The following is a 17,094-nucleotide window of genomic DNA, read 5'->3' as shown; positions in this document are numbered from 1 at the left end:
TTTCCGGTTGACAAAGCATATGTGTAGCAGGAAAATTCACGCTATCAAAGATTTAAAGGTTTGGTTACGTAGTGTGCTATTGTCCATTCCCCGCAAAAGTGTGTACAGGCTTTAAATGTTATTGCCAATCGCTGGTTTTTGTGTGTTAAACATGACGCGAACAGGCTGATACCGTCATGTAAATTCTTTCATATTTGATGAATGATAAATTTCTAACATTTGAGTGGTAAACAATTCTGAGTCACCCTGTATATAAACAACTATAATTTTGTGTTATCACGCAATAACCGATTAAAATGATCCTTAGCATGATTATCAACCTTAGGCCTCCCAACGGTCTTATGATGTTATATTGTCGATTTTAGACATGAGAGGTGAGAGAGGAAAAGTGATGACAATAAGTGGTGACACGTAAAATAATCGGAAAGACTGATATTAGTATCCAATCCGTAACTTTCGGAGCACTGTTCATCCCCCATCGGTATAGGGTTGAGAGGTGGGGGGAGGGTTGGAAGTTAAAATAATCGAAAACGGCCGATATTATTTCTCGAATCCAGTTTTCGTGGTCGCTGCGATGAACAGTGGCACTTCCGATGCCGTTGTGGCAGAGCCTGTATTTTCATGTAGCAGAGTTCATAATTCAATGATTAATTTTATGTATATTTTGATATATCGGATTTATTAAAGATTTTAATTTTTATTTAGTGAAGGTAAAAACAATGAAAATAAGTTATGTCAAGCTCAAGATTCTTTATAATGCAATTCTCATGAAATGTGTACTATTGTTTTGTCAGCTTTTAAAAATTAGTAAAGCACATTATTTGTTGTCTGCGAATGCAGGAACTGAATTCAGAAAATGTGTTAGTAAGAATAATTCACAGAATTCACCAAGTTGCAATTGTATAATGATTGTGAACATGAAACACATTCACGGGTATGTAGAAATTGTCTAGAATCATGAGATCAGGGCATTCCAAGTATTGCAGTTGTTGTTCGCGACACACGGAAGCGACCTTGTTTTCCAAAGAAAGAAGGGCACACGTGCTTGATGTGAGTTGACACCATCAAATTCCTGGAGACGAGATTTGAACAAAACCAGAGGACGAGAGGGCTCTTGACGGAGTCTTGACCGAGTCTAGAGAGAGTCTTGACAGAGTGATGGACTGATTGACAGAGAAGTTTATACGCGACTTAGAAGTTCAGATTAGACCGAGTAGTTGAGACTAAAATCTCAAATCGTTTACATTCGTCAAACTAACTTTGGAGTTAGGTACAGAGGACATTTGTCAGAAAGCTTCAGCAACTTTGACCAATGATTGCAGCGTCTTGACCAGAGAGACATCGTCCCAGATATCAACTTGGCAATATCTAGAATCCAAGGACCAGCCCAGGAGAGGACCACAGAGGACCACCAACTGATATTACAATCCAAGGTATGTGTGATCTCAATAACAGTGATCAATCGCTCAATGCTTGGCATGCGTTGCTCTTCTGGCAAACATTCTAGATACCCGTATGCAACATCACATTTACACTGCAACACTCGTTATGATAAATACAACCATCAAATATTAATTTAATATCTGAGTTGTCATTTCCAGTTATTTCCTATAAAGTCATGGTACAATTATTTACCTCTCGCATAATAATCGTGAACGTACCCACTCATTCTAGATGGTGAGTGGAAGGTGATCTTCTCGGTTCAACTTTTCATCCCCATTTCTAAGACACGAACTGAGGAGGTTGTCACCGTCTATTTAAGTGCCAGTTCACCCCCTATCGATATGAGATGAGAAGGGAGTGTGTATTATGGATTTTATTGTCATTACACTTTTATTGAAATGCGTATTCTAAAAGGGAAGAGCGTATTCTTTCTATAAACTTTCTTCCCCGTGCGAACAATAAGTATTTGAACTAGTAAATAAATAAATAAATAACAGCTAAACAAGCAACACAGATTCGACTTTCAATTCTTTATCCCTTCCATCTCATTCCTGCGACCAAAATGCAATTCTTTGGGTGTTTAAAGAATTTGTCCACTTTATTTATTTTTTCTAGACTACTTTCATTGTAACACTTTAGCATTCTGATAAGAGAATGTGAAGGTTAATCAAACCGCATTAGGCACGGAAAAGAATCTCCGGAATAACTGAATTAATAATTTGAAGCAACTCGATTCGCCATACATACAACTGAGCAATAACTATTTAAAAATTGTAAGCTATCCTTTTTCCGGCAATTTTCTAATTTTCTCTGGTATATTTTTGAAAATTATTTTGTTTTCAAGTGCAATAGCATTTTAGTTTTCCAGTTTGCATTCTGTTGTCAGCGTTCATTATTGACACAAACTGAATAAATAATAAATGTTATCTTAAGCCAACAATATACATAAATGTACATTGTTACTACCAAAAATTAATATTATTGAAAGAAAGGAAATAGTTTCTGTAGAGACAATTAATAAAGAAACTACTATGAATGTGATTCATTTTTCGAGGAAACAAAAGTAGCAAGTAAGTATATTACTTTAATTATAATAGTCAGGCAATGTAAATAGATTGTTGGTAAAAGATAATTGGTTTAATAGGACGCATACTGAGTATTCATTGAAAAATACTTACATTTAAATCAATGTTAAATATTCCATAGGATTGATAACACGCTCAGGAAATTTTCTGATCGTTTTACTTCCATGTCATCTAAATTTCTGTGAAGAACCATTAGGTATCTAGCTTTCGGCTCTTCTCTATAGCCATGGACATGGTTAATAAAATATTATAAATAATATAACATCAAACATGTGAAGCAAGAAAAAATTCACCGGGAAAAAGTAGTGTTAATGCCTTTCAGTTTTAGTAGGCATTTATACTGTCTTCATTTGATACTGTCTTCATTCTATTGCTAAACATGGACGCTCCTATACTACTACTCTGAATCTGTAGTGAATAGTTCTCGTAACAAGATACGTATCGTACTAACGTATTCAGTCATATTACAGTACACTGTCATTACTACAGCCCGGATTTATATGCAAAATGCAGAAACGTATGGAAAGTAATTTTTTCTTTCCGATTGACTTGTAAGGATTCGTTTGAGATACATGTGTTAGCGCATGTAAGTGCATATTTCGCAAACTTTGCAGGATACTGCATATTTCCGAATTTTATTGCTGCATACTACCATATTTCAGAGTATATCACAAGAAAGTAGGTTATATTTAAAGTGAACTGAATCACTTGTAAACGCAGATGCAGATTTTTTTTTTTTTTTTTTCAAAATTGCGTTGAGTTTGTTGCTCACAACCCTAGGTAAATTCACTTTCGATTGCTTTCGTATTCGGTATTTGACACATGTACCAGTGACTTCTGCTGATGTACAAAGGAACTTTCCGATCTACAAAACGTTTCTCACTGATAAACGAAGTGGGTTTACAGAAGAAAACCTAAGGAAGACGTTCATAGTTCATTGCAGAGGTCATTTTTCGGAGTGAGAAACATTATTATATATTTACTTCAAGTTGTTTTCAAACGTGTATATAGATATAGATATAGATATATAGATATAGATAGATAGACATATAAATAAATAAATAAAACACTTTCCGCCGTTTCGTTTTTCGACGTGGGAAGGGTGGGACATGTGTATCCTACTGATATTTTTACGTGGGACCTATATGTCCCAATGGTAGTGACATGAATGATCATCTTGTATTTTCAATTATGATACGTATATTGTCAGAAAAACAGTTGGGTTGGGTCGTATTTATGATTACAATTATTTTACATTTCGGCATCCTTTTCCAAATGACAGTACACGCAACCACTGCTTTATCACTAGCACCTTGTTCTTCCCTTTCATCTGTTCCATTATCACCACGTTCACTTCCACTACTGTCTATTTGATAATGTTCATAAGAATTCTGTAAACCTTTAGCAGGCTTCTCTTTACCAGTGGAACATGGATTCATAGCAATAACATGCGGCCAATTACCACGGGTCCTCTGAGAATGTACATACATGTCTCAGTGGTACTGAAAGTGTTACGGTAATGAAGGAAATTGAAATTTTATTTTCTTACTATATATATATATATATATACACAGGGTGTTCCAGAGCGACCCAGACACTACCTTTTTCTCGAGAACGGTAGGGCTACATGCTATCAAGTTGAAATAAAAAATTGCATCACAAATTTGGGTCCAAAGAATCCGTAGAAATTATTTACGAAATTCCGAAATCCCCCCTTCGTGGTGTAAGGGGGGGGGACATGCCCCGTTCTTGTAATTTTCAAATGGGAACGGAATTCGTTGGTGTGTTTAACGGCTGCTTCGCCAACTGAAAAGGTCCTTCATTGTACAGAAAATGATTGCCACAACGTTGCTTGACAAAAGATAGTACATTAGTTTTAAGTGAAAAAAAAAAAAAAAAAAAAAAAAACAATGACAAACGAATGATGAACGAAAACGAAAAGAATAGGCAAAGCACAGACTTCAGACTTCAATGCACATTTACCAACTTACAGTAGATATTCGAAATGCCTGCCCTGTGCCTCAATGCATTTCTGCACACGGTAACTGAAATGATTCTGTGCCGCAATAAGTTCCTCCTCACTAATCTGCCTGCATGCAGCAACTATGCGCTCCATCATGTTGTCCTTTGTTGTGGGACGATATTGATAAACGATTTCTTTAAGTGAAATGAAAATGAAATGAAATCTTTAAGTTTTACGTCCCACGATTATGCCAGTTAGGCTAAAGGAGACTGTGATGATGAGAAATGAATGAAATGAATGAAATGGTGGAATGAAGAAAGGAAGGAAACGGGAGAACCCCGAGAAAACCTACGAGCACGGTGTTTGTCCACCACAAAGTGCACACGGCGCGAGCTGGGATCGAACAAGGGACCCCAATCACCGGAGGTGAACGCTCTACCACTGAGCCACCGCGCATCCGATTTCTTGAAGTCGTCCCCATAGATAATAATCTAAACATGTTAAGTCTAGTGACCTAGGAGGCCAGGGCACAGGTCCACCCCTACTTACCCAGCGACCACGAAACATTGCATTCACCTGATTCCTCTCTGTCAGTTCAAAATGTGCTGGGCAACCATCTTGTAGCACATGTGTGTCCTGATGTGTAAGGGGAAGTCTTCGAGAAGAATGGGCAATTGGTCTTGCAGAAATGTACGGTAAACAGCACCCGTAAGACTCGCTTCAAAAAAATGAAAATTATTCTTCCCCGATGATTCCACACCACACATTCACAGATCATCTACGTTGCTGATCAACCTCTTGCATCCACTGTGGGTTTACGGCGGCCGAATAATGCATGTTGTGACGATTTACCTGATCATCACTTTTAAATGTAGCCTCGTCAGACCACAATACTATTTCGTCAAAGAATCGAGCATTTGCATGCATTTGAGCTTGAGACCACATACAAAAGTCGAGCCTGCTTTGAAAATCAGTGCCATGTAGCTCTTAATGCAAGGACATATGGTATGGATGAAATGTGTTAGCCTTCAAAATCCTTGACACCGTAGTTGCGCTGACACCAGAATCGCGAGCAACTTGCCTGATACTCGTGTGAGGATTAACATGGAAGGCTGCAAGTACATCAAGATTGTGTATGCTTGGCTTTCTTTACGCTGATAAGGACCACCATCCACAGTTTCTGGAGTTCGAAACAGGGCCTGTTGAAATTTGACTATTTCGCGATTTTGGACAGCTCTAGGTCTGAAACTATGCACTTTTTGCCATAGGTCCATATGAACTTTTTCTCCTACTTTGATGTGAGGAATCACCTCTTACAGTTTGTCGGTATAGTTCATGAAAACCCTATATATATATATATATATATATATATATATATATATATATATATATATCAGTGCAAATGTTAAAATTTTGATGCATAATTTAGTGCATATTTTTGATATTTTTCGTGCATATCTTGGGGTTGGTTTGTGCATGGAAATCCGGGCTCTAATCATTACAGTACTGCTTCTTTTGGCATTTTTTTTCTGTTAGATACTTAATTATTTATCTGAGAAAAAAATCAAAACCTGAACATTTACAGAGAATTAAAACAAAGCGAAATTAAAATGATTACAACTTATGCCTCTGCGACTAAAAAGCTGTTAAAGTTAGCGTCTCTTAAACTTCAATAATTGTGCCGCACTTGCGTCAAACAAATGTTACCTAGACTGATAGAGCATAAGAAATATACCTTAAAAGTTAAAAATAGTACTCACCAAATTGTACTTCTAAAAGCTTAAAAATCTTCCAATATTTCGGATACTTAAACGAGTATCCTTTGTCGAGGATTATAGAGGCTTAATAGTTATGTAAAAAGTTATTCACATGTTTGTAATTTTAGTACAGCAGACAACTTTTTATAGAGAATAACGAATTTTTATGAAGTGACGTCATTTTTAAAATACTAACTTTTATGTGAAGGCTAACAAATCTATTAATTTTCTCCAGTAAAGTGCACCCACCAGAGGTTGTTGGAATTTCCCCTTCCAAAAAAATAAGAAAGCAAAATAAAACATGAAATAATATAATCTTAATGTGATCATAATTGCTTTCTTCAATCGTTTTTCTCAGTACACGCCTAGTTTAAGAATTAGTTTTAAATACTATTTATCAAAAGGAAGTATCCAGAACAGAATACCATTGAAAAAAAATATATTTGGAAATTGTGCATAATGAATTAATTCGCGCACGATCAAATTTGTTGTAACGGTGTTCCACTGTAATCTGGGACAAACAACAATGCGACTACGTTTCCTTTGTTTTTGTGGTACATGAGTATTAGTGCAAATAAATAATAAAATATCTTTCTCTATGAGTCAGTTAATTATAAATTGAAAATGCTTCTTTAAAAAAAATCAACATTACATTGAATGATAACAAACAAAAAGTAGTTACATTAAAAGGAAAGAAAGTCTTCTCTTCTAAGTATAAATGCACTTTTTTTCTTTCGGTAATACCATAATTTGAGTCCAAGATATTACAATTCTTTACTTAAAAAAATCGTTGGTAATTTGTACTACCAAGAAAATTTGTACAATTCAAATAAACGGAGGAGAATTACTTTAAAAATTTAGTTGTGGTGCAACATTTTCAATTTGTATACTTTTGTACCAATCAATAAATATTGCGTTATTTAAATAAACGACGAAGTGCTATTTTAAAATTTACAGACCTATTTTTGTGATGCAAATTTTTAATTCAAAATTTAATTACCTTTTGTACTTGCAAAAGATTGTACTATTTCGAAAACGAAGGAGAGCTATTTTTAAAAATTTAGCTACTTTGAATATTTGTAGTGCGACTTTTATAAATTTGAATTTTGTTATTTAAATGAACAAAGGAGAATTATTTTTTAAATCTGGGTGACCCATTTAGTTGTGGCGCGACATTTTCAAATTTGTACCAAGAAAAAATGTATTGTTTAAATAAGCACAGAAGAACCATTTTAACTAGCTTAGAATTTTGTACCTTTCTGTGCCACCAAGAATTTTTGTGCTATTCAAAATTTGATTACTTTTCGTACTTCCAAAAGATTGTACTATTTAGAAAACGGAGTAGAGTCATTTTTAAAATTTTACCTACTTTGAATAGTTGTAGTGACATTTATAAATTTGAATTTTGCACCATTTAAGTAAGCAAAGGAAAGTTATTTTTAAATTGGGTGACCTATTTAGTTGTGGTGCGACATTTTCAAATGTGTATATTTATGTATCAACAAGAAAAAACAGTATTATTTAAACAAGCAAAGAAGAGCCATTTTAACTAGCTTAGGATTTTGTACCTTCTTGTATTATTCAAATAAACGAAGGGATAAATTTAGGTGGCCTATTTAGTTATGGTTCCACATTTTTAAATTTAAATGTTGTGCTATGTTTATACATTTTGTACCACTATTTAGTTATGGTGTATTTTTTTTTTTTTTTAAATTTAAAATTTACTTAAGTCAAAAGTTTATACTATTTTGTAACAGCGAGAAAATATTTGTACCATTTAAATGAAAATACGGTAGAAAATATTTGTACCATGTGTCTTTATTGGAAACGTTGCATTAATAATAAAAAGTCTAAATGACTACCGCAATCGAAGAATAAAAGTACAAAGTTGCGCTCAACAAATTACACTATACTAATAATACAAATATGAATTTTAAATAACTGCCGTAATTAAAACAATTTTACTCTGGACTTTTAATACGACAACTATAGTTTTGAGTGTTAAATAAAACTGTGCATAGCTATTAATGCAGCAATTTTATAGTAAGCTTAGTCTGCTAATTGCTGTTGTGTCTGTTATATAGTATTGAGTAAAAACTGAATGTATAAAGTTACTCTCTTCAATTTAAATATTTTTTTGTGAATAATTATAGCAAACCGTCTAGTTTTATTCAACTCTCAAAACTACTATTATTGTGTTATTTTGTGTTTTAAAAATTGAATGCGGCAGTCATTTAGGCAACATTTTCAATTTATTAGGTTGTGCAAAAGAAACCTTTACTAAAATTATACAAGTATTTTTTTTTTTTGATGTTACAAAATAATACAAAATTAAAATTTAAAAAAGATGCACCACAATTAAATATACCACTCTAATTTATTCCTTCGTTTATTTAAATAGCACAAAATTTCTTGGTGCCATAAAAAGGTACAAAATTTTAAACTCGTTAAAATGACTTTTCTTCACTTATCTTAAATGGTACAAAAATATACAAAAAACGCAAAATTTAAATTTAAAAATATTACAGCACAACTAAATAATTGTTCTTCGTTTACTTAAATGGTACAAATATTTTCTTGCTGTTACAAAATAGTAGAAACTTTTGACTTATGTAAATTTTAATTTAAAAAAAAAAATACACCATAACTAAATAGTGGTACAAAACGTATAACCATAGTACAAAATTTAAAAATGTTGCACCATAACTAAATAGGCTACCTAAATCTATCCCTTCGTTTATTTGAATAGCACAAAATTTCTTGGTGGCACAAAAAGGTACAAAATTCTAAGCTAGTTAAAATGGTTCTTCTTTGCTTATTTAAATACAATTTTTTCTTGTTGGTACATAAATCTACAAATTTGAAAGTGTTGCGCCACATTAAAATAATTCTCCTTTGTTTATTTAAATAGTACAAAATTAAAATTTATAAATGTAGCACAATAACTAAATACCTTCTTCTAGTTTATTCAAATCCACAATCTTTTCTTAGTGGTACAAACTGTATAAACACAGTACAAAATTTAAATTTAAAAATATCGCACCATAAATAAATAGGCCACCTAAATTTATCCCTTCGTTTATTTGAATAGCAAAAAATTTCTTGGTGGCACAAAAAGGTACTAAATTCTAATCTAGTTAAAATGGCCTCATAACTAATAGTTCTCTGCCTATTTAAACGATACAATTTTTTCTTGTTGGTACATTAATATACAAATTTGAAAATGTCTCACCACAACTAAATAGGTCACTCAATTTAAAAAATAACCCTCCTTTGTTCATTTAAATAACAAAATTCAAATTTATAAAAGTCGCACTATAAATATTCAAAGTAGCTATTTTTTTAAAAATGGCTCTCCTTCGTTTTCGAAATAGTACATCTTTTGGAAGTACAAAAGGTAATTAAATTTTGAATTAAAAATTCACATCACAAAAATTGGTCTGTAAATTTTAAAATAGCACTTCGTCGTTTATTTAAATAATGCAATTTTTATTGATTGGTACAAAAGTATACAAATTGAAAATGTTGCACCACAACTAAATTTTTAAAGTAATTCTCCTCCGTTTATTTGAATTGTACAAATTTTCTTGGTAGCACAAAATGGTATAAAATTTTAAAATGCCGGTCTATAGGTAATTAAAGTGGCTTAATTTTAAAACGGCTCTCCTTCGTTTATTAAATAGTTTTTTTTTTTTAAGTACAAAAATAATACAAAATTCCAAGCTAGTTAAATTCGCACAACAAAATTGAATTTTTCTGGTTGGAAAAAATGTACAAAATAGAACAAAGTTCTAAGCTAGTCAAACTTTAAAATTGAAAATATCATACTATAACTAAATGGGTCCATATTAAAACAACTTCCAATTACGGGACATTAGGGGACATAAGTCGCATTGGCTTCGTGGTCTCCGCTTTTATAAAATGGTCTACTACGTGGGTTTCGATGACGGGTCAGTCTTTCTTTTGTAATTTCTGCTATGATAAAAGTGTGAGCTACACGAACGCCGTTCATGTGACCTTACTCTACAGTTCTGTTATGTTAGATAAAATTATACATAGTGCTATTCTCTTATAAAGGTTGCATTTTTTCGCATAACCTATTTGCTGTCTTCATACTAACAAATGCAAACAGAATTTTAATACGTTGTACCATTTACGGGTTATACATGGTTAAATATTTGAACTTTGACCTTGAGGTTACAAGTATTGTGGTATGTGGTTGTCAATGTTCCATTGGTAAATGTAACAACACAACTTAAATCACGAATTATATATAATTAGAATATTACAATTTTTGTAAAAGGGCGTACCCCCCTTAAACTATAAGGCCTAGGTAAAAACATATATTTATTCGTAATCAGCATGTTCGACAACCCCTATATACCGAGTTTTATCCAAATCGGTTAAAATTGTTATAACAGGGCGTATTCCACATAAACTATATGGCCTAGGTAAAAATGAATATTACATTCGTAAGCAGCATGTTCGAAAACCTCTATGTACCGAGTTTCATCCAAATCGGTTAAAATTGTTGTATAAGGGCGTATCCCACATAAACTAATATAATATTCATAATTAGCATGTTCAAAATAAGGGTTGCAAAAAAAAAAAAAAAAAGTCTCTGCTATGTTAAATAGGGGTTAAAAACAGTGCTTGTAGCCTTTGGTAATAGGGGTTTAAAACAGGCCACAAGATTTTATAATTTCTGCTATGTTTATTGCGGGTTGGAAACTGAACGAATACACCCCTGCTAGGGTTCGTAATCTGTTATGTTAAATAGGGCTTGCGAAAAAGGTACCATAAAAGAGAACGAGTACACCCTTATATGCTAAATAGGGGTTTAAAGGTTACTGTGTTGGAATATGTCTTCGTACTCTTTAATCTCTGCTATGCTATATAGGGTTGAAATTTCTATTATATGGAATAACTTATGCAATCTCTGGTATGTTAAATAGGGGTTGAAAAAGGGAATGAGTACATCCCTATTCTTCTCTGTTATGTTAGTAGCCTTTCTTGTGTAATTTTTGCTATGTTATATAAGGGTTAAAAAGATGGTCATACTCTTTTATCATCTCTGCTATGTTACATAGAAGTTGCGAAAATATGCTATATTCTTTTATCAGTTCTGCTGTTACATAGAGGTTGCGAAAATATGCCATAGCCTTATGTAATAGTCTCTTTGTAATTTCTGATTGGAATATGTGTTGATAGACATATAATTTTTGCTATGTTAAATAAGTAGTCGTAAAAGAGGATGAGTACACCCTCAAAAACGGGTCGTAAAAGAGAACGAATACACTCCAAAAAAGGAGTCTTAAAAGAGAATGAGTTTTCGAGGTGTTCGATTTTCCAATGCTGGCTGGTACGGGTGGCACTACGTATCGTGCGATACTGGATAATTGAGTACTTGCTACCAGAACGCCTTGAGAAAAAAATGGTGATTTTTCAGGTAGTGGAGGTCAGGTGCCGCGCATCTATTCATGCATACATGTGCGTAATGTACGAAAGAAGAAAAATTCGAGTAAAATGGAAAAAAATTCCCTTAAAAATTCTTTCTATTGCATTTTGTGCCATCTGAAGCATGCTCGACTGCAGGTATCTGAATATAATCAAACTTGAAAAATACTATAGTCCATACATAATATGTGAGCAAAGTTTAATTGCAATATTTAGAATAGATACGTGAGAAAAAATGTTTCTTAATCTTAAACATACAAAGTGACCAAGTGAACGACTGGAGTGAGACTCGAACCAAGGATCTCTGGCATATCGTGTAGATACGTTAACCACTACGCTTCAGAAGTGAATGTGTGGCTGTTCTGTTAAGTGGACTGATTGCGTAGTGGTTAACGCATCGACTGAGATCTCGGTCCAATCATTGCTCCCGCCAAGTGAACTTTGTGGTGGACAAACACCGTGTGCGTGGGTTTTCTCGGGGTTCTCCTGTTTCCTCCCACTTTCTTCATTCCACCATTTCATTCATTACTCATCATCACCGTCTCATTTAGCCTAACCGGCATAACCGTGGGACGTAAAACTCAAAGATTTCATTTCATTTTTTTTTCCGGTCCAATCATTCACTTTTTCAATCTTTCCGAGTTGTTAAATTTGCCCCTACAGACGATCTGGTGTGTAATAATAAGTTGTTTCCTCCTTTCATTAATGTATTTCTTAATTCTGTTTAACAATACCAAATTTCAAATATAAATAAGGGAAAAAATAGGGGACATAAATCTTTCCAAACACCGTAATATTATTCCGAGTATCACAGCTCATACGCACTGTCTTCAAAATGACACACGCTTTCAAACGGTACCATGTACATGTGTTCACAATGTACAGAAAAGGAAAATCTGGGATATATAGAAGAATTTTCCTCCAGAAATGTCTTTTTGGAGTTTGGTCCCGACTACAGGCACCTGGATATAATCTGCCTTGAAAAATATTATGGCTTATACGTGATGCGTATGCCAAGTTTCCTTTCAATATCTAGAATAGTTACGAGGGAAATATTTCCCAATCCTGATTGACAATACAAATGAGATATTATTGGAAAATCTATCCAAGGAACAACACTCTTAGTCTTCTATTGTACCGCACATTACACATAATTACACCACCCAATTACCATTCCCTAATAAAAATGCAACAGATCGACATAAATAACAGCTAAAACAGGGTGTCTACTGTGTTTCAATTTCAAAACTCCAGTATATTTCCAGTATCAGCCAAATTTCAGTATCTAATACAATGATTTATTTTTTAAAGTTCTTTAGGAATAATCACACTCTTGATGATTTCAGGTTTTGTAATTGTTTCACCATTAAATAAATATTTTATTTTTAATAAATTTAGTTAGCTTTGATTTCTTTGAAATACAAATGATTAGGTATATGTAGCTGTTCATGAAAGCGCTGAAACCTTTACACATTCATACCAAGCACTAAAACTGGCCCTCAGTTTCCCATTATTGAGCATACTGACTTTACTAACTAGGTTGCAGCCATGTATACTGTATTTGAAGCATTGCATATAATATAATGCACCCATTGTTATTATACGTGAGATATTGGGGGAAAAAAAGGAAAAGAAAGAAAGAAAGAAACGGAAATTGAAAACAGTATTAGTAGAAAGGGGAAAGTTAATGACTATGTGCAACCCCAAGAGAGATGGCGTCACGTGTTAACGCCGTCACAATTTATTATTTCAATTACTGCAATGTATTACATAAGTATTGTTGTTCTTTAAAATCACTTTTTTCATGATCAGAAGCTCAATTTCACTACTTTCCTTTGACCGAAAACCTCAATTCATGACTTTCATGGCCCGTAGACACTCTGCTCGGAGGCCTGATACAGTAAGCCAAGAGCATTATTTGTATTATATAAATGTATTATTAAGTTATAACTTGTATATACGTATAATTGGGTCATTCCACGCCAAGGCTTTTAACCCACTATCTCAGATTTCGATGAAATTTTTTGATGCTTATTACAAGTGTGTAAATTTTATTGAAATAACATCAGTGGTTCAGAAGTTATTGCATTTCAAAAAATGAGAAGAAAATCTATTTTTAACACTCGCGACACGATATTTTTCCGTTTTGGAAGAACACTAAAACAATCATATTTCGGTTCCTATTAATGCCAGAAACATGATTCTTTTTTTATTCAGATTGTCTTGAAGATGTTTACCATTAAAAACATGAAAACTTTCCTTAGAGCTGATAGAAAATTTATAAAATCATTTGAAAGGTAACATTTTGAGGAAAAAAAAAAAAGCTAGGACGCCATTTTGTAAACTTCAAACCTTTATTTCTCAAAATCCCTATAATGAATCTCAATGAATTTGGTTTTGTTTGAAAGCTTATTACATCTAGTTTCACATGTACAAAAATTGTGATGGGCCATCCAAGTACTGAGGAGATATCCCAGTCAGTGTTGCCAACTGATTGCGAAATAAATATTTTCCAATAACTTCCATACGATTTAACATATCCACCCCAAAATTGGTATAAGTACTCTTCGGTATCCTAGAAACACGTTTGTGAGGATTACCATTCCTCCCAAGCAACCCAGTTGTCAGGGTTGCCAACCAATTTCAGGTTTAGATGTCACAGAGTTAGACGTATCTGTGCCGCGTTTTGCAGTAAGCTTATTACATCTATTTTCACTATACAAAAATTGTGATGGTCCATCCAAGTACTGAGGAAATAGCCCAGTCAGTGTTGCCAACTGATTGAGAATATAACTTTTTCCAATAAGTTCCATACGATTTAACACACCCCCTCTCAAAAAAATATTGGTAAAAACACTCTTCGGTATCCTGGAAGTACGCCTGTAGGCATTACCACTTCTCCGAAGCAACCCAGTTATCAGGGTTGCCAACCAAGGAACCGAAATATGATTTAGTGTTCTTTCAAACCGGGAAAATATTATGTCGCGACAGTTAAACATGGATTTTCTTCTCATTTTTGAAATGCAATAACTTCTAAACCGCTGATGCTATTTCAATCAAATCTGAGATAGTGGGTTAAATTTCCCCAAAATTTTGGTTGAATTGACGTGGAATGACCCAATTGTATATTATTCTATTCTAATTATAATGTAAGATTGTTATTACCCTGGACTTTTGGAGTTCAAAAATCCAGGGTAGATTATAAAGAATGATACTATTTGTACAGTATATTTCATAATTTTTCCAGTATGTGGATCAAAATTCCAGTATATTTTCAGTATTTGCAGTATCAAAATTAAATTCCAGTATAATCCCAGTATTTCAAGTATTTCCAGTATCAGTAGACACCCTGTAAAACAACACTCACTCACCTTGTTTGCCTTAAAACTAAATCATATAAAGTTTTCTGAATATAAGCAGGAGAATAGGGATAAAGGAATGGGAAAATGCTATAATGTTCATTTCTTAATATATACGCATGAACTTAAGTACCGACAAATAATACCGATAAATTTTCTTTCCTTCCACTTTTGCGAAGCAAAGGCAGAAATATTTCTAAGCTATCCCAAGACACGTGGCTTTGTTTGAAGCCAAATTTGAAGGGACGTCATCACCTTATATTGGCGAACGCATAGAGCGAAAAATGCATTATGCATTTAACTTTATACCTTCTGGATATAAAAAAGTTGGTTTGTACCAAGCATATAGGTTCTAGAGAATAATTGATGGTATATGTGCGATACGCAGTGTTTGTGCCAAAACAGTTTAATAAATCCGCTTTCTTTAATCTCTGGCTTCTAACTCGAGGTATTATCGTAGTATTTTTGCCTGGCATATTTTAAAGGAAGTTAAAGAAATCTTCAGTCAGGACAGCTGATCTATGAGTCCTGAGTGTAATATGGAATTTTATTCCTATTTAATATTATACAGAATTACTCACCTCTTTGTTGCTCTACAAAATTGCTTACTTCCTCCTTTCTAGAAATCGAAATACAAACCAGTGTCAAGAGCAAAGTGTGTGTCGCGATCAATAAGAGAATTACAGAGTTTTATACCAAATATGTACTAAAAAAAAGTGGGATGACCTTAGTACCTTGGAAGAGAAGCAAGTCATTGATTTGGGATTTTACGTGCACAGAAACTTTTGCCCCTCCCAACCTTCCTTTCTCCTCACTCCAAGCAGGCAACGTAGCCAGTCGAAAAGAAACAGATAAAAGAAGAAAATATAGTAACCTAACAGAGAAGTACCAATTTGTAACCACTGCCATTGAATCCAATGGATTGTGGGGCAAAGAAGGAATCAACTTTATAAAGGAAGTAAGCAAACCCATCAGCCATTTATCCGGTGATGAAACAGCAAGCACATTCCTAATTCAAAGAATAAGCATGGCAGTACAAAGAGGTATATAGCCTCTATATTGGGAACCCTACCACCAGGTAAAAAGCTGGACGAAATTTTCCTGCTTTAAAATATGTTCCATTATGTTATCTATTTTTTTTTTTTCTGTTAGAAGTAGTTCGATTTTCTCACGCTCTTACCACCGTCTCCTTTGGCCTAACCGGCATAATCGTGGGACGTAAAACTCAAAGATTTCATTTCATTTCATTTCTCACGCTCTTATACATATATAAAGCACATACACAACTATTACCCATTCCAAATTATTTATAATTATGTTTCAGGTGTATGCGAGTATTAATCTCTCTTTGGCACTATCCTTGAAGTAAAATTCAGCCTCCTGCACACAACTACTATGGGGCCATAGTAGTGCATTGTTGCTAAAACACGTGTATGCTTTCTTTGGATATTCTTATCCTCTTACTTGATCGTTCAACTCATTTACTTTCATTTGAAACAGAACGTTCAAGTTGATTATTATTATCATTTAAAAAAGGAAGAAATCCTTGATTTAGCCTGATAGTTTTCCTATACCACTCACCAACGATGCTACTTCCACGTCTATAATTTTGTTCCACATACAATCATAGTCATCACTTCTTTTTTTTCATACAGTTTTTGCTCTGAATGCCTTCTCATCAAAACGACCAACTATAGCATAGCAAGCATGGTCTATCAAAAACATAATTTTCTCTAAGTTACTATATTCGAAGTGGACGCACTCGTTTCGAATTTATTTATAAAGAAATTGCATAAAGGAAGAAATAATTTTTTACTATATACTACCTCCAAAAATATATATGTGAGCTTACCTGAATGATTACTGGGACTATTAAATGATGGAGCTTCCTCTGAGCTACGAGATGATTTCTTCTGTAAATAAAGTAAACTAAACTGAAGAAATATAGCATAATAAATTGGACTGATCCAACGTAACTCGTAATTATTAAACAAAGATACTGAAGAATATGTTGCGAAATTCACAGTTTA

General features: G+C 33.6%; 1 protein-coding gene across 2 annotated transcripts in view; it reads right to left on the bottom strand.

Annotated features, from left to right (window-relative positions):
• The window catches only part of Zwilch (zwilch kinetochore protein), a 145,061-nt gene that overhangs the window by 94,321 nt on the left and 33,646 nt on the right, over positions 1–17,094 (bottom strand). For both annotated transcript variants that reach the window (XM_081748870.1, XM_081748871.1), the window contains exon 4: positions 16,917–16,977. In XM_081748870.1, the coding sequence (XP_081604996.1) occupies positions 16,917–16,977 (61 nt within the window). The remainder of the gene's footprint in view (positions 1–16,916; positions 16,978–17,094) is intronic.

Source organism: Thermobia domestica, chromosome 2 (genome assembly GCF_964235325.1).
Source record: "Thermobia domestica chromosome 2, izTheDome1.hap1.1, whole genome shotgun sequence".
NCBI lineage: Eukaryota > Metazoa > Arthropoda > Insecta > Zygentoma > Lepismatidae > Thermobia > Thermobia domestica.
The sequence above is the reverse complement of the archived record's forward strand: the minus strand, read 5'-3'. Positions and strand labels throughout refer to the sequence as shown.